At 39.2% G+C, this 22,443-nt stretch overlaps 1 protein-coding gene across 1 annotated transcript in view; it reads left to right on the forward strand.

Annotated features, from left to right (window-relative positions):
* LOC136876077 (condensin-2 complex subunit G2) overlaps positions 1-22,443 on the forward strand; it is a 379,809-nt gene that overhangs the window by 141,221 nt on the left and 216,145 nt on the right. Inside the window, exon 9 of the mRNA XM_067149716.2 lies at positions 15,106-15,435. Coding sequence (XP_067005817.2) covers positions 15,106-15,435 — 330 coding nt within the window. The remainder of the gene's footprint in view (positions 1-15,105; positions 15,436-22,443) is intronic.

A 22,443-nucleotide genomic window follows, 5' to 3' on the forward strand; every position in this document is an offset into this window, starting at 1 on the left:
CTTTGACTGGAAAAATTTCTCTGATTAAACTCTTTGATCTCAGTTCAAGGAGTTGTTTTCTATTCGAGATACATGATCAGCTGATTGTAAACATAATATTACCTGTGTTACAATAAATCGTAAGAAAATACACAAAGGACTAACCTAATGTATTTTTACCAATAGTTGTTGTCCGTATATAAGCTATATTATGCTTCGTATAACCTCTATGAATTGCTTATGTTCATGTTGTACAGATGTCTGATTACTGGGATATAGAGGGTTATTCAATAAATTGTCCATCTCAAATAACACATGAACTGTTCAAGATAGAATGGCATCAATATATCCTTTGAGATAATCCTATTAACATACATACGCATACATTATCTTTATAGACTGTTAACCGGGCGAGTTGGCCGTGCGGTTAGGGGTGCACAGCTGTGAGCATGTATCCGGGAGATAGTGGGTTCAGATCCCACTGTCGGCAGCCCTGAAGATGGTTTTCTGTGGTTTACCATTTTCACACCAGGGAAATGCTAGGGCTGTACCTTAATTAAGGTCATGGTCACTTCCTTCCAACTCCTAGCCCTTTCCTATCCCATCGTCGCCATAAGACCTATCTGTGTTGGTACGATGTAAAGCCACTAGCAAATTATAGACCGTTATGCCTTTCAGCGTTCAGTATGCAAACATCTGAATTTACTAAACATCGCCACACTCCTCTATTTGCAACTAGTGCTGTGGCCTCATTTAGTTCTGTACCTCTTATCTTTAAATTGTTAGAAACTGAGTCTAACCATTGTAGTCTTGGTCTCCCTCTACTTTTCTTAACCTCCATAACAGAGTCCATTATTCTCCTAGGTCACCTATCCTCCTCCATTTGCTTCACATGACCCTACCACCGAAGCCGGTTTATGCATACAGCTTCATCCATTGAGTTCATTCCTAACTTAGCCTTTATCTCCTCATTCCGAGTACCCTCCTGTCATTGTTTTCACGTGTTTGTACCAGCAATCATTCTCGCTACTTTCATGTCTGTTACTTCTAACTTATGAATAAGATATCCTGAGTCCGCCCAGCTTTCACTCCCATAAAGCAAAGTTGGTCGGAAAACAGACCAATGTAAAGTTAGTTTCGTCTGAAGCTGACTTCCTTCTTACAGAATACTGTTGATCGCAACTGCGAGCTCACTGCATTAGCTTTACTACACCTGGATTCAATCTTGCTTACTATATTACCATCCTGGGAGAATGCACAACCTAAATACTTGAAATTATCTATCTGTTCTAGCTTTGCATCACCAATCTGACATTCAATTCTGTTGAATTTTTTACCTATTGACACCAATTTAGTTTCTGAAAGGCTAATTTTCATACAATACGCATTGCACCTCTTTTCAAGTTCCAAGATATTAGACTGCAGGCTTTCGGCACAATCTGCCTTTAAGACCAAGTCGTCAGCATAGGCCAGACTGCTTACTACATTTCAACCTAAATGAATCCCTCCCTGCCACTTTATACCCTTCAGCAAATGATCCATGTAACCTACGAACAGCAAAGATGAAAGATTACAGCCTTTACTAACCCCTGTAAGTACCCTGAACCAAGAACTCATTCTACCATCAATTCTCACTGAAGCCCAATTGTCAACATAAATGCCTTTGATTGATTTTAATAATCCACCTTTAATTCCATAATCCCCCAGTATGGCAAACATCTTTTCCCTCAGTACCCTGTCATACGCTTTCTCTAGATCTATGAAACATAAACACAGATGGCTATTCCTCTCATAGCATTTTGCAATTACCTGACGCATACTGAAAATCCAATCCTGACAGCTCCTCTGTGATCTGAAGTCACACTGGTTTTCATCCAATTTCTTCTCAACCACTGCTCGCACCTTCCCATCCAAGATGCCAGTGAATACTTTGCCTGATATACTAATCAGTGAGATACCTCGATAGTTGTTGCAATCCTTCCTGTTCCCTTTCTTGTAGATACTGTAGGTGCAATTACTGCTTTTGTCCAATCTGAAGGTACCTTACCGACACTCCATGCTAATCTTACTACTCTTTGAAGCCATTTCCTTCCTGCCTTCCCACTATACTTCACCATTTCAGGTCTAATTTCATCTATTCCAGCTGCTTGATGACAATGGAGTTTATTTACCATCCTTTCCACTTCCTCAAGCGTAATTTCACCAACATCATTTTCCTTCTTCCCATGAGGTTGGCTGTTCGCAACGCCACTAGGAAGATTTTCTTTTACGCTGAGAAGATGTTCAAAATATTCCCTCCACCTCTCCAATGATTCCCTAGGATCTTTTATGAGTTCACCTGAATTACCCAAAATACTGTTAATTTATTTTTTCCCTCCCTTCCTAAGATTCCTCATTACTGTCCAGAAAGGTTTCCCTGCAGCTTGGCCTAGCATTTCCAGGTTATCACCAAAATATTCCCAAGACTTCTTTTTGGATGCAACAACTATTTGTTTCGCTCCCTTTCTATCATCTACATACAATTCCCTGTCTGCCTCGGCCCTTGTTTGGAGCCGTTTCTGATAAGCCTGCTTTTTATGTTTACAAGCTGTTCTCACTTCATCATTCCACCAAGATGTTCACTTTTTCCCATCTTTACACACAGTTGTTCCTAGGCATTCCCTTGCTGTTTCTACTACAGCATCCCTGTATGCCACCCATTCTCTTTCTATATTCTGAACCTGCTTACTGTCCACTGTTCACAATTTTGTTTTAAAAATGGAACTACACACTTTTTTTTACACCTAGCCTTAAATCTACAAACATTACAAGTTCAGAGCTGTGATTATTCCGTAAATCGATTCAAGTACTTCTCGAGAAAATGTAATGTATTCCAACGTGCTTCATTTGCCAGCTGGGGACTGCCCTGTTTGATTCGTGCTACGTATGAAGCATGAGCTACCCATTGACTTGTTCTTTGCATTGGTTTGTTCGATAATAACATTTACCGCCCTGTATAAAAAAAGGCTTCTTTGTTCTTCACTATGAATTACAAAGCATAGGTAATGTTGTAGTTATGGAGAAAACATATGAATTATGTTCGCCACTTAATTTGCTTCATATTTACTACCACGTATTGTAAAGCTGAGGTTATGTAGTTGTGGAGTAACGTGAATTGTGCTCGTTGCTTATTTTGTCTTATGATCATTGTTGATCAGTAATCATGAGTAAATCTATGAAAAAAACATTAACGTCAGGTGTTTAGGGAAACCTATTCTTTGAGTTTCCCATGTACTGAAATCGAGAAAAGGTGACATTTGCATTTTGTGCCATGTGCTCTTGTGATATTAATGTAGCACATGGCAGCAAAAATGACCTGACTGATCATGTAAAGTGTGTTAAACATATTGGTAATTTGAAATTTAAGGACTGGGGAGTTGGCGTGAAGTTAGGGCCGCGCAGCTGTGAGCTTGCATCCAGGAGATAGTATGTTTGAACCCCACTGTCGGCAGCCCTGAAGATGGTTTTTCCGTGGTTTCCCATTTTCACACCAGGCAAATGCTGGAAGAGAAAAGAAGAAAATCAGACAGATTTTTTGCCAAAGCTAGAGATAATGTTTACGATATAATAAAGGCCTAGTGTTTTTTTACTTCTTTTTCAGTGGAACACAGCATTCCATTGAGTGCAGCTGACCATGCAGGAGCTTTGTTCAGAAAGATGTTTCCTACATCGGAAATCGCAAAAAAAAAAGTAAGGTTGTGGTTGCACAAAAACAGCGTGTGTCCTAAATAAAATTATGCGTACTGTAAAACAGGACATCGTTACTTGTTTACTGAATTGTCCATTTTGTCAACAGATGGAAGCAATGACACCGATTTCAAGTTGTATCCTATAGTGGTTACTTTTTATGTTGCTTCTTGAGAAAGTATTATAAGTACTGTTTTATCAGTACCACTATTGGAAGGGGATTCGACAGGGCGCAACATAGGAAAGCTGTTATTGTCGCAGTTGGAATTAAATAAAGTGCCAGTTAACTCATTGCGGACCGCGGACGGCGTAAGACGTTTAAGCTTGCTCCTATACTGTGGGCCGTGGACGGCGTAAGACGTTTAATGTTCCGCGCGAAGCAATGCTGTTTATATTCGTCATCTATGCATTCTTACACCTTAGTCAGCGTTACGGGTTGTAGCAGGAAGTTGGTTGACATTTTTGAGATAACCCCCGCGTTGAGTGGACTCATGTTTATCTTAGCTGTTTTAGCGGGAATATCTCAGCACTTCCTCACGTGTCAAGACGGTACTTGAGATTCCAATGGAGTGCGTGTCGTTCTTACCGAGTGTACTATAATGTCTTATAAAAGAAAGTTTATTACGGAAGATTAATTATTAGATATTGTTCACAATGATTGTTCTGGTGATGAACGTATTCCTGAAATAGACTCAGATAGTGAAAGTGAAAGTGAGAGTGACGAGGAATTTCCGATTCCCGAAACCAATAGGCCTATAAAGGAAAGTGATGTGCCTGATACATATCATCCTAGTTATTGTCCACCTGTTCCATCGTTTAGAGAAAATTCAGGTATAAACGTTCAAACAGAAAATGAGCAGGATATTTTTAATTAGGTGAGTATTTTCATGAATGACGAATTTTATCAGTATGTGTGTGAGCAGACCAATCTATAGGCGAGTCAAGTGATAGGCGCGGCGCCCCGGCCTTTCACGAAGAATTCGTTCATGCAATCGTGGAAATCGATTATTCCAAAATCTTGATATAAAAATGTACTGGACCGAAGACCCTGTTTCTCATACCCCGATATTTTCTAAAACAATGTTCTGAATACGCTTCCTTCATATTCTTTCCTTTCTTCACTACAGTGGCAGTAATCATTATGCCAAAAGTACAGATAGGCTGTATAAAATTAGACGTATTTTGGAACCTGTGACACCAGATATCACACCCTAAATATTTACTAGAGGTTAGCACAAAGTATCATGTTTCTAACCTATATAGTTCAGGGGTAATGGTAAATTTATTAAGTAATGCAGGCTAAGAGGGCCGGGCATGAAAATGGCTGGTCCAGGCATTCAAGTGTCCCGCTCAGAAGCAGGTACTGAACGTGTTAAGAACTGTCTGGCATTCTGTTCGACAGTGCTTCTGTTATTATGAGACAGAAAAATGGAGTTCTAACAGTTTTGAAAGAAGCTCATCAGGATATTTTTGGTATTGGTTACAGCTGCCCTCTGATTAACTTGGCTGCTGTAAAAGCTGCTGAAACTTACCAGGTAGAATTGATGAGATTCTTGTTCATATTTTCTATTACAGTAGAACCTCGATTATACGTTCCCGGAAACAACGTTTTCCCGTGTTATTCGTTCAAATTACATGGTCCCGCGAGCATCCTAATTAACTCTCGTTGTAAAAATCCTGCATTATCCGTTCCTCAAAGAAACTATTTCCCGGATCAACCCTCTAGAAATTTCAGCCCCATCAATGCTCAATCCTCGATCACACGTTTTTCAAGAAACTGTATTTCACAAAGGGACGGCTCACCGGCATACTTACGAATCTTGGTGTTAATGTCCAGTCATTGCGGTAATTTGAGGAAGTACCGTACTGGAAAAGCGATCCGCGGTAAACTTGCATAAGGAACCATCTTAGCATTGCATTTGGGTGGTATTGTTTAGAGACTCCTTGGAAATACTTTAAAAAGTCTGGGTATAGAAGTGTACTGGTATTATATATGGCTCACCTATTGTCACACGTAATATTTCACTTTCATATACAACATTTTTAGTACCATAGCACTTCGCCTAATTCAACCACACATCATAAGGTTAATTGTATATTTGTTTCATAGTGTTTTTACTGCTCATTATAAACATGTTTTAGGAATTTGTCAAATATTTGTGTATTGTTTTAATATGGTTGATGATGACCCCTAGTAGGGTTGAAGCTAGTCCCAAGCAACCCATGTAATGTAAATACACGCAGGGAAATAAAATAATTGAATAGGTGGAAAATGTTTATGTTTATAATTTATATGTGATCTCAGTTCAATACGGACCAATAACATGAAGTTTATCCGACAGACAGATCAGAAATGGGGAAATTTCTAGGCCTCGTAGGTTACATGGGTATGGTGCGGATGATATCATTACGGGACTATTGCAGACTATTGCGATTCAATTGTAATAATTACGAATTACCCATCATAATTACGCCTTTACAAATCGCACACCATAAATTACGATTTTTTAAATTGATTTTTAAATCTAAATACGGCCGTAGCCGTGTTGAAACACCGGATCCTGTGATATCTCTGAAGTTAAGCAACATTGGGTGTGGTGAAGATTTGGATGGGTTGCCATGTGCTGTTGGTGGGGGGGGTAAGGGAATGGAGGAGCGGAAAGGAACTGGCCACCCTACCGTACGTAAACTCCGGCTCAGGCACACCTCTGCGGAGGTTCGAACCTGCCTTCGGGCAGAATACACCCTTACCTTACCTTTAAATCTAAGTGTATGAAGTGTTCAAAATGATACACAAGGAATGCCATTACAGTTTGAATTCTCAGAACATTATTTTTGGATTTCTCAGTAATCATTTATTCTTCTTTCCTGTCCCTCATTTAAGAATATTTCAAGTTTTCACGCGCCAAACGCAGTGTGTGCTTCCAGTACCGGAAAAATATGCACCTGTGAAGTGGTATATCTTGCAGAGTTGTTGTCTTTGTTCGTCACATGATTAGGCTTCCATGCAAGTATGAGAGTTGTTTTGGCGGCAAAGTGGTGACAAACTCCGTTTCATTGTGAATACTGTGTGCGTGACTGTTGAAGAAGTATTTATTGCGATTTTGGTTGCCAAATTTACATATATTGATTGCTCTTCTGTATTTAAAGATAAAAATTTCATTGTTCCGTATTGAAATTATTAACATTAAAAATTAAATAATTGAAGTTCAACCAATTCAATACATAAAAGAAAGAAATGTAGTAATTACATTCTTATTTAAATGGGACCGGTTTCGACCCTAGTCCAGGTCATCGTCAGCCGTAAAAACAAGTAGGCGAAATCACACAATGTTTATGAATATTGGAGAAATGGGTCAGTTTCACACTCTGTTAGGCACAAAGTCACAACACTATCAAATAATATATGAAGATTATAAATAAACTTGAAGTCGCAGACGAATAGATTTGTAGAAGCAAATCGCCAGTTCTCGGTGATCAGCGCGGCACATTCAGGGTCATGCGCTGTGGTCTCGAACGCCAAAGTAGAGTGGAGAATGTCTTGAAGGTCCAATATTTGTCTCGGTTGCGGGAAGTTAAGTACTTATATAAAAAATATACGACGCAAATCAGTATAATTGAATGAGAACTTGTGCTCCTGCTAAGTTCTTGGAAAACAGTTGACTTGAAAAAACAATTGTAAAGAGAAAAAAATGTAGTAAAAAGCGCAATATCGGAAAACAAATGAAAACTTATATGCACAGTGCGCTATTTTTTCAATTGAAAAAATTATTAGGACATGATTGAAGTAGTCGAAGTTGGCGCAAGACAAGAGTTAAAATTTGAAAGAGGAGAACCGAAATGAAGGTCGATTGGGTTTTTTTTTTTTCTGATCTAATCAACAAATTAAAGAATTTTGAAATCCAACCAAATTTTTCTCTCCATTCTTTTGACATTGTGAACATGTACCCTAGTATTCCAATTTCAAAATTATTCTCCATTATAAACAACAACCTAAACAAATTCAGTAACCTAAGTAAACTTGAAATTCAAGACTTCATGTCTATTTTTAAAATTAGTTCTCAACAATAATTATTTTACCTTTGACAACACCATTTATCAACAAGATGGCTTGGCTATGGGCTCACCAGCTTCTGGCATTCTTGCTGAAATTTACCTCAACTTCTTAGAAAACACTAAAATTAATAATAATAATAATAATAATAATAATAATAATAATAATAATAATAATAATAATAATAATAATAATAATAATAATAATAATAATTTATCCAACATCCTCTTTTGGGCGAGATATGTCGACGACACATTAGTAATATTAAATGAGGAATCAACCAACGCAGCCTCTACACTTCTTCATCTCAACAACTTAGACTCTAACATTAAATTCACCCTCGAATCAGAACACAACCAAACTCTTAATTTTCTAGACCTAACTATTACTAGACATCCTTCCTCTTTATCTTACAAAATTTTCAGAAAACCAACCCAAACAGCAACTACAATAAGACAAGATTCTTCGCACCCCCAAGCTCATAAACGTGCTACTTATAACACCTTAATTTTTCGTGCCTTCAACACCCCTATGTCCAAAAAAGATTTAAATAATGAATTAAACACCATCCGCAACATTGCTAAATTTAATGGCTTTAACAACTCCTTCATTAACCGCATCATCAACAAATTCAAACACCGTCCAAAAACCACTTTATCTAAAGATACAATAAAACCAACTGCTTTTTCCACCTTCACTTTCACTCAGGATGCTTATAAAATAACTAATATTTTTAAAAAACATAACATGAAAATTTCTTTTAGAACTAACAATAGAAATCTTGATATCTTACACAACTCTAAATCTCTAAATAAGTCTAATGCTTTTTCTAAATCTGGTGTATACAGATTCAAATGCAACAACTGCAATTCCTCCTACGTCGGACAAACTGGCCGCAACTTCAATATCAGGTACTCTGAACATGTCAACGCCATTAAATACAACAGATTCTCTGCCATAGGACAGCACATACAAGACTCCAAGCATAGTTTCACCAGTATTAACAATGACATGAATATACTTAAAATCATTAACAAAGGCCCCCTCTTAAACATTACTGAAAATGCTTTATCCACCTTGACCAGTACTTCAACCCTAATTTCAATTTAAACGACATTTCTGAAAAACCCAATATCCTTTTTGACTTCCTAATTCTTCTTCTCAAAAATTTCAAATTCCAAAACCCCAATTCTATTTTCCATGCCTTACAAAGTTCCCACCCACATTTTCTACCTCCAATAACCCACCCTAAACTGCCCCTCCTTCATTTCCCTATCTTATCCTTCCTCAATACCATCTAACTTCAATCTCTTTTATTTTTTCTCTTTTTTCACTATCACTCTTCCTCTGTTAATTTATTCTACCTTCTCTATTTATTAAAAAAAAAAAAACCCAATCGACCTTCATTTCGGTTCTCCTCTTTCAAATTTTAACTCTTGTCTTGCGCCAACTTCGACTACTTCAATCATGTCCTAATAATTTTTTCAATTTAAAAAATAGCGCACTGTGCATATAAGTTTTCATTTGTTTTCCGATATTGCGCTTTTTACTACATTCTTTTCTCTTTACAATTGTTTTTTCAAGTCAACTGTTTTCCAAGAACTTAGCAGGAGCACAAGTTCTCATTCAATTTTACTGATTTGCGTCGTATATTTTTTATATACGTACTTAACTTCCCGCAACCGAGACAAATATTGGACCTTCAAGACATTCTCCACTCTACTTTGGCGTTCGAGACCACAGCGCATGACCTTGAATGTGCCGCGCTGATCACCGAGAACTGGCGGTTTGCTTCTACAAATCTATTCGTCTGCGACTTCAAGTTTATTTATAATCTTCATATATTATTTGATAGTGTTGTGACTTTGTGCCTGACAGAGTGTGAAACTGACCCATTTCTCCAATATTCATAAACATTGTGTGATTTCGCCTACTTGTTTTTACGGCTGACGATGACCTGGACTAGGGTCGAAACCGGTCCCATTTAAATAAGAATGTAATTACTACATTTCTTTCTTTTATGTATTGAATTGGTTGAACTTCAATTATTTAATTTTTAATGCTCTTCTGTAATATATGCTAATCGAATTGTGTGTTACGAAATGCGAAAGGTTTGAAATAATGAAGCGATTTCTTGTGCAGGAAAATTTGTGTGATGACGTTACCTTGACTAGTGACGCTAGTAATAAACCAAAAATACAGTAGTTCAAAAATTTAGGGAGGAATACTTGAAAGAATGGCCCTGTTTACTGCGTTCCACAAAATCTCATTCACGCGTGTTTTGTAGTGTGTGTAGCCGCAATTTTTCAGATGCGCATGATGAGGAAGAACAAGACTGAATTCTGTGCTAATATGAACTCCGAACTGTTATATGCTCTGTTAGTGCAAGAGAATGCACGTGATATTAAAAAAAAAGGGGGGGGGGCATATCACCAGTGTACGTTTACCAAACAGGAACTACAAGCTCATAAGGGAACAACTACAGTACTCAATAAAAGAAATGATCCTTCAACCTCCACTCAGTTATGTACTGCAGATCACCTGTTACTTTAGCAGGTAAGATTCCTACACTCTTTATATGCCAACCTTTGAATATGTTACATCTGCTTGAACTGTGTCTGTTGTTCATAGATTTTTCAGTGATATGTACATTAGTAAGCTCTCGGAAAAAAAATTTCTACGGCCGCCACCGCTCCGCCCCCATGTCCGAACGGCTGCATTACAAATTGCCTTTCTTGAAAGTTGGCATCTCTGCTATTGGAGCAAGAATCCGTTATACAAGGATGAAATAGCTCCAAATACTATGAGTAGAAATCGCTTTGAAATGCTACTTAGAATGTGGCATTTTTCTAATAGTGAAGAGTGTATGGAAGGACATAGACACCATAAAATTTAATCTCTTATTTCCAGGACGGTTTCCAAATTCCAGGAAATATATACTCCTGGAGGAGTATTTTGTGTTGATGAAACATTGGTTCCATACCGGGGAAGGCTTCTAATGAGACAATACATACCTCAAAAGGCACTCAAGTATCGCGTAAAAACTTTTAAATTGTGTTGTGATCGTGGGTATACCTATAACCTAAAGATATTCTATATAATCCCGAATACAACCCGCCACCGAATGCGACCTGCACCCTAAATTTGAGACGGCAAAATACGGAAACAAATCAGATAATTAATATACCTATTTAACTTTCTTCAAATATACTGCAAATATAAATTCAAACAGCTTACAATTAATAAAATCATCACAAAAATCATAATTAAAATTGGTCCAATACTCAGATCATTCACAATTCACCGTCGTCATCTGAAGTTTCACCATATTAACTTTTGTCGCTGGCATTTTTCTACAAATAGTCGCCCTCACTACTGTCCACTGAATTTGGAATTCCACATTTCTTAAAGCTTTTGGACACTAGATCATTGGGAATGCTCTCTCATGCAGTTTTGATCCAGCTGCGTATTAGTGCCACTTCACTCGTCCGGTTGGTGTTAACGCATGATCACCGTCAGACATTCATTCGGTGTACAATTGTTTCATTGCAGTTTTGAAAGGCCGGTTCACACACACATCCAAGGGCTGTCGAATAGAAGAGAGTCCTCCGGGAATCGCAAGATGGGTTTTTTCCTTTCCTCCTCATATCTTTTATGGTGTCAGTTGTATGTCCTCAGTGACTGTCCAACACAAGCATGTTGCATTTTTGTAACAAAGCGACGTTGCCAAACGCACTTCACCCAGTCATCAACTAACACACTGTCCATCCAGCCGGACTTGTGTTCTAACAATAACACCAGGCGGCAAGTTTCCTTTCGGAAGTGTTTTCCTTTTCAGAACCACATATGGAGGGAGTTTGATTCCATCTGCTAATACGCACAACATTACCGTGCATTGTTGCTTTTCGTTACCACCTGTTCTGATGGTTACACTTTTAGAATCCTTCTTATCCACTGTATTTTCCAACAACATTTCAAAATAAATAGGTGTCTGGTTAGCATTCCCAATTTGCGACAGCAAATAAAAATGTTGCTTCCTCAAATGAATAATGTGACGCTGAAAGGCCGTTAATTTTTCTTCATACGCACCAGGGAGACGTTGTGAAATAGACTACAACTCCGAATACACAGTCCCTTTCTCCGATAAAAGTTTCGGATCCATCCGCAGCTTGCAGTAAAACCCTGTGCTTTGAGTTCTTTTGAGATCTCTAGTGCTTTCACTTGACACATTTCACTACAAACACCATATTCTAACTCGTGTTTTTCTATCACAAATTTGTGGAGTCGTTCTTCAATTTCCGGAAACACTGCACTCCGCCCACGGAACGCTCTGCGATCGCCATTACTTTTTAGAAGTTTTTCCTTCTTCTGCCAATCACGAATACACGATTCATCAATATCGTACTTTCTGCTACCGGTACGATTTCTGTATTTTTCAGCTTCTTTTACAACTTGCGATAGACGGTACCCTACCCTATGCACACAAATCGCTATCACCATCCAGCACAAAAACAAGGCATTCTCAGGACACTCGCCAAGAGGGCGAGACAAATTTGTGAGCCATCAAATATCTAGGTGGAGATGGACACGTTCTAAGTTATGTTCAAGGGTAATGGTTACAGCGATTTGCAGATTCATAGAGCCCTGCATCCCAGAAAAATGACCAAGCAAAGCTCACAGAATGAAGAAGTGAAGGGAACTGCCTACTTGCCTTACATTCACAACACCACAGATCGAATTGCCAAGGTCCTCCGCAACACAATATAAAAACTGTGTTTGGCACCGCCACTAAAATTGTTCACAGTTTGAGTAAAACCAAGGGCAAATTGTCCCCGTCTTTTACGTACTGGAGTATACGAAATTCCCTGTACTTGCGGTAAGGTATACATCGGCCAAAAATGCCGGTCCATTGGTACCCGTATCAAAGAACATGAACGTAATATTCGTCTCAAACAGCCAGACAAATCAGCTATATCTGAGCACGCTCTATCGTTGGGTCATGATGTCATGTTCCAAGATGCTTGAGCTCTTACCCACACTAGACACTACAGGTCCAGAATTATAAGGGAAGCTGTGGAAATACATAGAAATCCTCATAATTTCAACAGGGACACTGGCTATCAATTAAGTAATACCTGGTTGCCAGCCATTAAGGATTTACGTAGGTAGTTCCCTTCCCTGTCCCTTCATTATTGTTATTTTGTCTCAGTGTTTTCCAAATTCGTATGTTCCTCATTCCTAGATGTTTCATTCCAGGCTTGTGTCAATGTCATATGTTATGTACACAGGTTATGTGACCCTCTTAGACTGATTCTGATGGTTTGGTCAGCTTCTGCTTTGTACGCTAGTGCTGTGCCACGTCCGGGGAGCCATCTGGTGATGAATGAACGTACCATTTCCACTTCTATTGTTGTTGTTGTTGTTGTTCAGTCTTCAGCCCTAAGGCTGGTTGGATCCTCAACAGCTCTGCCATCAGCTGTCATAGATGGCCAAGGCATCACTGAAGAGGCGTACTAGGGAAAGAGGAGTGAGGTAGTTTCCCGTTGCTTTCCTCACCGAGCCAGATTTTGCTATTACAATCAGTCTGCCAAGCCCACTGAAATGCATGCACCAACCGACCCTATGAGCAACATTTTCACACCATTCATAGCAGGGACTGGCTGCATAAGGAATGGCATTACTAGCATCGCTCATACCTCAGTCACTTTCACATTGTCAAAGTCAAGGATAAGACAGAGACAGATCAATGAAAGTAACAAAATTGCTCTAGCCCATACCAGAAGACATAGTGCACTGTAAACACTAGGTCCTGCCAGCAAAGGCATCCACTTCTATTATAATGACTAAATTTCAAAAAGTCATTGTTTAAGAAGCCTTTCTCATGGACAATTGAGACTTTCTTCTGATGACGCAGAGTACAGTTCTCTGCAAAACGTAAAGAGTTTCACCTTATTTTCTTGACACGGCATAATCCCAAAAGCCTATACAGTATCGTGTCTATAAGTACGGACCGTGAAAGCGTCAATGAGTACATTAGGTAAACCATGTCGAGTCTTCGTGTCTCAGGTGGCAGCGCACCGGCCTCCCACCGCTGGGCTCCGTGGTTCAAATCCCTCGTACTCCATGTGAGATTTGTGCTGGACAAAGTGGAGGTGGAACAGGTTTTTCTCCGGGTACTCCAGCTTTCCCTGTCATCTTTTATTCCAGCAACACTCTCCAATATAATTTCATTTCATGTGTCGTTAATTAACCATTGCCCCAGGGGAGTGCGACAGGCTTCGGCAGCCGGCACAATTTCTATCCTCGCCGCTAGATGGGGGCCTTTATTCATTCCATTCCTAACCTGGTCGAATGATTGGAAACAGGCTGTGGATTTTCATTTTCAGGTAAACCATTTCCATAGATACATGAATAGTATCACCTGATTTTAGGAACGGAAATTTTAAAAACAAAGCAATTTTTACGTAATTGTATACTTTTGCTAAATATTATTATTGTGAAGTGTGGATACTACAGTGCAATGAATACATCTAGTCTGCATTACCAATTTGTGAGAGTAAATACAAATTTCTCTGGTTTAAACCAATTTTAAAAATCTGTCAAAATTCACAATATTTTCTTCACAATTTCCTGGGAGACATGCAGAGCTAGCCTTTGCTATAGCTTTAAACTGACATATTTCACTCTTGACCACATACCCTTTCCAGACCTCTTTCCTGACACGTGTTCGTGTATCCTTTTTTTGATTTCTAAAACCTTTGGTTTTCGTCTGGAAAATGTCTGGCAGTTTGTTCAAAATGAGCTCCCCCACCCCTTCAATCACTTATGGAACTCTTGTTTACATCATACTCCTTTCCCTCAGCAAGATCACCAATTCCCTCTACCTCTTCAATAATGTAAACTTTGCTTGAGCCGTGATCAACCTACAATGAGAACTCACATCTAGGGCCTATCATCCTCAGCATGTGATAATACTTAAACATGCCACGCAAATGATGCGATGTGTACTCAGCATGCTTCTTGCTTTGGATAGGAGCAAATTTTTCAACAGAGTGGGTAGAAAAATACCCGCTTCCAGATTTTTTTTTTTTTTTTTTTTTTTTTTTTTTTTTTTTGTTAGGAGCATCGTACCAACCTTGACGTAAATAATACCTGCAACCCAACTTTATGCCACCAATTTAAAAAAAATGCTTTTATTATTAACGTATATAAATTAATATTAGTTTGAGCTCATTTGCTTCTGCAAAAGTGAGGTATTGAACTTTTATTTGAAGAATGCATGAGTTGGTTTGTCTATGTGGCTTGCCTTCTCTGGAATTTTAATATATGTATAATTTTCTTTACAGCAAATATGTGGCATAATGGCTGAATATTGGGTGGTAATTCCAAGAGACATCCTCAAAGACTGGATTAAAATCATCGTTGAACAACTTGCGAATGATGCAGCTGACATTGAAGTAAGACGCAGCGTGTATAGGAGCATTCCCAAACTTTTTGCGAACGTTAATGCAGAAGAATACCTGAAAGATGTGTTACCTCGTTTAGGAAATAATTTTCATGATGTTAATCAAAATGTTCGTCTAGCATTTGCAGAAATGCTAATAGCTATGAAGAAATCAACAACTATGAAGTTCTGGGATGTGGTACCCATAGAGCACATAGTAGTGAGATTAGAGGTAAGTTGTGGTATTCTTGATCACCAATGAAATATAGTAAAATCATATTATACTGGCTGTAGTACCCGTCGTTGACGGGACAATTACTTGGCGTATACATGATTGTATTTTTGTCCTCCCCTCATATTGTTCCCCTGATTCTGGGGGCGCATAAGTGGTCATTCCTTTCCACCAGCGGCTTGTCATGCTGTACTTGCTTCCTTGCTCTCTGTGGCCCTTTACAGGTTCATATTGCTTCATATTATTGCTGATCTTGATTTGATTTCATTTCATGATGACATTGCTGGAATGGTTTCCATACAACTCTCTCTACAGTCTATAGAACTAGCTACTGGCTGCTCTTGGACTAACCTTTCACGTTACTGGCACTGATACTTTCCTTATTTTTGGCTGTATCGGAAGAAGGTATAGAACAAAACAATGCCATGAACTGTTTTCTTATAAAACCAACCGTAAGGGTGATGCATACATTTTTATGCTTTAGGCCCCTTCTCAAAAACTCCCTCCTCCTGTAATTTTTTGAACGAGTTATAGCTAATGTCAGGCTCGGCATTAACTAAAATGCCAAGTTTTTAAATCCCCCCCAATTCATTTCCCCATGATGCTGTCCCAGGCACAGACAAATACTCTCATGTTCATAAAAACCAGAACACCTTTAGAGATAGGAGGTTCGTATTCACAGGACATGTGTATTAATATCTTCTGAAGAAATGATTAGCATTTGAACTATGTCGGCCCTCAGGTTCAAGGTCCACTTCGATATCTCGGCGCACCACCACGGACTGGTAAAATGTGCCTGCGGCTCTGGTTGTCGCTATAAACTGAAGGTAATGTATCAGTGTGACTTGAGCATATGTGCAGGATGCCTCGCAGATGTATGCGAGAACCGTATCATCAAATGAGTAAGTTTGAAAGAGGGTGCATTATTAGCATGAGAGAATGTGATGCATCCATCTGGGAAATTTCTGCTTGTGTGGGACGAAGTTTGGCGGCAGTGCAATGTGTGTGTACAAAATGGTTCACAGAAGGCCATAGAATACAACGAGATGGGTCTGGTCACACCACCCAGACCACCCCCGGAGAAAATCGACACCTCATCCGAATGGCATTGCAAGACAGATCTGCGTCGTCCTCAGCTCTGGTGCAACAGTGAAGCAGTGTAACACATCGTACACTATCAAGAGTGACCGCCGTCGCTGTTTATTACAGTCTGGGTTATTGGCGCATCATCTGCTTCTCCGCCTACCTTTGACTAATGTGCATAAACATGCTAGACTGCAATGGTGTATGGAACGACACCACGGGGGACAAGAATGTCAGCAGATACTGTTTTCAGATGAATCCAGGTTCTGTTTGAAAATGATGGCCGCATTTTGGTTTGCCGTGGACAGGAAGAGAGGCATCACATTGACTGCATTCACACGAGACGTACAGCGCCAACTCAAGGCCCTATGGTATGGGGTGCTATTGGGTACAACCACAAATCACAGTTGGTGTGTGTCCAGGGCACTGTGACCAGTTTGACCTACATGAATGACATCCTGCGACCTGTAGCCATACTCTTTCTGCACGACACCCCAGACTCCACATTTCAGCAGGACAGTGCGCGACCACATGTTGCTGCATGACCACGATCCTTCTTGTTGCCCTGACCTGCCCGATCACCAGACTTGTCGCCAATCGAAAATGTGTGGGATATGGTGAAACAACGAGTGCGGCACTGTGACCCAGTGCCAACATCAAAGATGAACTGTGGAACCAGGTGAATGCAGCATGAATGGCTATACCCCAGGACGCCATTCGCGCCTTATATGCGTCAATGCCGTCACACATGGAAGAAGTTATCAGTGACCATGGAGGACCCAGTGCCTGCTAGGCAACAGAAACTTGCTGAACCTAGGTGACTGGAATGCTAATCGTTTCTGCAGAACTTGCTAATGAACATGTCCTGTGAATATAAACATCCTATCTCTAGTCTTTCAAGGTGTTCTGTTTTTTATGAATATGAGTGTATTTAGGTCATTACGACGACATCAGTATTGTTGTCATAAAACAGTATTGTCTGTCCGTTCGGTCATCAGCCCAAAGACTGGTTGAATCTAGAATCACCACCAAAGGCTGTGCAGTTACAGGAATACCACAAAATCCAATGGCAGCACCAAAATGAGGCATACTGGGCAAGATGAGGTGTGAGGTAGTTTACCATTGCTTTCCTCACTGGGTCGGACAGTGCTCTTGCGGCAGGGCTGACCTATGAACAACACCTTTCATAATACTAAGATGCATTGGCTGTGCTCTGAATGTCATTACTCAGCACCACCTATACCCCAACAGCTTCTGTATTGTCATGGCCATGGATGAGACTGGGACTTTGGTGGAAGCTACACTTTGCTCTGGCCTGTGCCGGAAGATGGATGCAGAAGGACTGTATCCATCAAGAAATGACAACAGGCATAATTTAACAGGCTGGAATGTCTCGTTTAAAAGCAATGCTATCATATAAAATGCTTGATCAAATGAAAGACTCCTTATTACTCAATACCTAATACCATCGGGGCCAGGAAAGAACAAGAACAAGAGGTGACCAAGGGAGGTCAAATAGCATATATGAACTGAGGAGCCTGGCATAAGTGAAAGTAATGCCAGGACTCTTCTAAGGGCCTCTTGTAGTTGCCTCATACAACAGAAAGATGAATAATGAGAGCTTACCATTAAATCATTTTAACATCAGTCTGGGCCTTATTTGCTTGCTCAGGTCAAATATGAAGAAAATATTCCTTGTAATGCAAGAAGCAGCATCCCATAAGAGAGACGGACACTTTGAAATGTAGTCTAATGATTATCATATTTATTTTGATTGATGAAATGACACCAGTTTTTTTTTTTTTTTTTTTTTTCTTTTATAAACCATAAGTTTCAATCTTTTTCGAATATAAGAACTGACGTGATGAATTATGCATTTTCACAACTACATTGTAATCGAAATCGATTTTAACCTATTAGGTCGTGGTGCATACATTTAGTATGTGTTGAAGAGATGTTAAGTACAGAACAAAAATGGCCAGCTGGACACCAGTGGGATCCGAACCCACAACCTCTCAATTTTGCACCAGTTGCTGTACTAACTTAACATCTCTTCAACACATACTAAATGTTTGTAACACAACCTAATAGGTTGAAAGTCCATTTCGATTACAATGCGGTTGTGAAGATTCAATATTCATTGACTTGGCCCTCAACGGGCGACTTGCATGCACTCTACAGTGTGATGGCAGTAGTGCCAGACCTGTAGTTTAGATTCTTTCCAACAGAACAAAGATGACCTAGGCCACCGTAGCTCAATTGGTAGAGCAACCGACGCGAAATTGGGAGGTTGTGGGTTCGGTTCCCACTGGTGTCCGGTTGGCCATTTTTGTTCTGTACTTAACATCTCTTCAACATGTACTAAATGCATGTAACACGACCCAATAGGTTGAAAGTCGATTTCAATGACATTGTGATATTTGCAAAAATGTAATGTTGCGTTGGGAAGTTCCAGCGTTTAGTGCTTTTTTAAACCACAACAACGATGATGATGATAATGATGATTATGATGATGATAAATCCTTGTCTCTGCCATGTGGTTGAGCAAAACAGAACATCAAAATTGACATGACTAAATGGTGTCACATCATAATGCATGCACATGGTAGGTAAAGGTGGTGGTGTGGTTGCTGTTTTGGTTATCACTCTGTACACTGGTTTTGTTGCAGCTCTACATCCTGTGCTAACCTTTTCATATCTATTGAATCACAGTATCCTACTGTATGTCCACTATAATCTCTTTATCATATCCAGATTTGGTTTACCCCTATCATTCTCATCCCCACTACACATTTCTCAAAAACTAACTGAACACATCCTGGGTGTCTTACGATGTGTTCTATCATCCCTTCTCTTCTTCTGATCACAATTCTCCCAATTATCCTCCTCCTACCAATTCCATTCAGTATCTCGTCATTCATGGTTCAATCTACCCATCTCACCTTCAGCATCCTTCTGTAACACCACATTTCAAAAGCTATTATATTTTCTTCTGAAGTATTTATTCATGCTTCACTATGATTCGGTGCCATGCTCCAGACAAAAGTCTTAAAATCTTTCTAATTTGTTTAACGATGTTTGATGAGAGAATTTTTCTTAAAGTAAGACCTTCCTTGTTCTAGTCTGCATTTTATGTTTCTCTTACTTCTGCCAAGACCAACTACAATATTTCAGACCGTAATATCAAAACTAAAATGGTGAACATCAGAGAGGATCAGCTGCCGACTGTTCAGGGTTAGGGAATCAAATTAAAAAATTTATTTTGACACAAAAGCTTTGTGTATTAGGTAACTTTCTTCCAGGAACTCCAAGATTAATGCCAAAAATATGTACATAGTAGACAATAATTGAAATAATGCACAATAAAGAGGAAATGAGGCGTAGGGATGTGGCGACCCCATTGCCCAGTGGGAAACCACTGCAATCAGTTACCCGAGTATTGGTGGGAAATCCATAACGTTTGCGGAGTATGGAGGAAATGCCTACTCCCAGTCCTCAACAACTAGGATGAACTTGTAGCATTTCATTTATCACCAATTTATACTTCATTAATCACCTTTCCAGTTCACATCTGGAATTGTAAAGTCTGACCTCGGTCAGAGATGTTTCGATCAAAAGATCAGACAATCAATGACGATGAGTCTTCTAATGAATAAATCCACTGGTGTGGACAAACAACAACAAGGATCTACACAAAGATGCCACTCGGAATCGGTGGGGTGTCAAGTAGAAGACCTAGGCGAGTCGGAGTGCCTGAAAGCCCAACAGACAATCGACAGACAGCTGACAGACAGTGGACAAACCCAACAATGTAAGAAGAGACTTAAGTTCAACAAATCAGGAAAATTTTCATATTTTGCAACATTAAACATTAATTCACTAAGTAAGGTGGGCAAGTTGAAACATTTAACTGATGTGATGGACCAACATAGGATTTTAATAATGGCTTTACAAGAACTTAGGAAAACAGACCAGGACCCAATTGAATCAGGAGGTTATCGTCTCTACAAAGGACCTTCATGACAAAGAGTATTGAAGAATGTCCCCCAATTTGGTGTAGGTTTTCTTGTTCATAGTCGCATAATAGACTCAATTATTTTTCTTCAAACTCTTCGAGGATGGCACTTCTAACAGTTAAAGTAGGGAATAAAACTTATACTTTAATAAATGTCTATGCACCAACAAATGACAAAAACAATAAAGATAGAGAAGGAGTTGAACACTTTTGGGAAGAACTTGATTACATATTATCGAAGATCCCTGATGAGCATATAAAAATCTTACTTGGAGATTTCAATGCTAAAATAGGCAGAGAAAAGTAGTATTGCACAGTTGTAGGAAAATGGCCAGCTCATAAATTAACGAACAAAAATGGCCAAAGATTAATTGAACTTTGTGCAGATCATGGACTAATTTTGGAAACCACCAGATTCATGAGGCGACCACATGAACTTATGATATGGAAATGCCTTAACATAAAATAGGGAGAGTTTCAGATTGATCATGTTGCTATGGATAAATGTTATCATAAAGAAATTTATAATGTCAGAGTCCTCCGTGGGGTAGACATTGACTCAGATCATTATATATCAGAAATAAAAATCAAGTTAACACCAAAAAGGAAACACAAACATAATCATCTCAAAGCAAGGAGAAATTATGATTCCAGTTACTTAATAAATAATAAAATATATTTAGAGAGATCCAAAACACCTTTAAATGACAAATTAGAGACGATCAAAAAACTTAAAACCATTGCTGAAGAAATTGCTCCAATTAAAAGGAGAAAGAAACCTGCGTGGTGGAACAGGGAATGTGATAAAGCAATTCAAGCAAGGCACGAGGCATAGTCAAATGATCAACAGAGGAAAACAGAAAAATCTCAAGAAGAACTAATTAATGCCAGAAGACAAACAGCTAAAGAAATTAGGGCAATTAAAAGAAATTATCAAAAGGAAATGCTTACCACTATAGAGGAAACATTCAATCAGCACAAAACAAGAGACTATTACAAAACATTCAAGCAATATCAATCTAAGTTTACCCCTCCCACACTTATGTTAAGAAATAAAAATGGAAAAATGGCACGCAATAATCAAGATAATGCTAACATCCTTGCAGAATACTTTAAAGAGTTACTTAATTGTGAGGATCCTGTGGAACATTTAGAATTTGACCCTAACCCAAAAAATAAAACTCCACACTACCAAGGGATTGGACTTCAGCTATCATCCACCCGCTGCACAAGAAAGGAGACAAGTTAGACCCTAACAACTATAGAGGGGTCTCTCTCCTATCAGTGACTTACAAAATCTTCTCCAAAGCATTGCTTAAAAGAGTGGAGGCACAATTAGATTCCTGCATAGGAGAGTACCAAGCTGGATTTAGGAAGTCAAGGTCATGCACAGAGCAGATTCTGAACATCAAAACTATCTTTACCTACAAAAACCTCAGCACCTCACCCTATGCAGCAATTTTCGTTGACTTCCAGAAGGCTTACCACTCGGTAGACAGACAGTCCCTCTTTGAGACGTTGACCGAAATGGGACTGGATAAGAAGACTTTGAATCTTGTGAAGGCTACTCTAACGAACACCATGTCCAAAGTCAAATTCAGAGGGGTATTATCAAAAAGCTTCGAGATCAAAACAGTTGTTAGACAAGGAGATGGTTTGTCCCCCATCCTGTTTAACTGTCTGCTGGAGAAGGTCATTTGGGAATGGATAAACACACTAGCTGACAACTCTGGATTACAAGTCAGCTACAAAAAAGACAAGTTAACAGTTACTTGCTTAGCCTTCGCAGGTGACCTCACACTCTTAGCTTCAAGTATGGAAGAAGCTACGTACCAGCTATCCTCCCTAGAACGCATAGCAGCTAAATTAGGGCTAAAGATCGCTGTCAATAAAACAGAATTTCTGACCAA

Source organism: Anabrus simplex, chromosome 6, assembly GCF_040414725.1.
Source record: "Anabrus simplex isolate iqAnaSimp1 chromosome 6, ASM4041472v1, whole genome shotgun sequence".
Classification (NCBI taxonomy): Eukaryota; Metazoa; Arthropoda; class Insecta; order Orthoptera; family Tettigoniidae; genus Anabrus; species Anabrus simplex.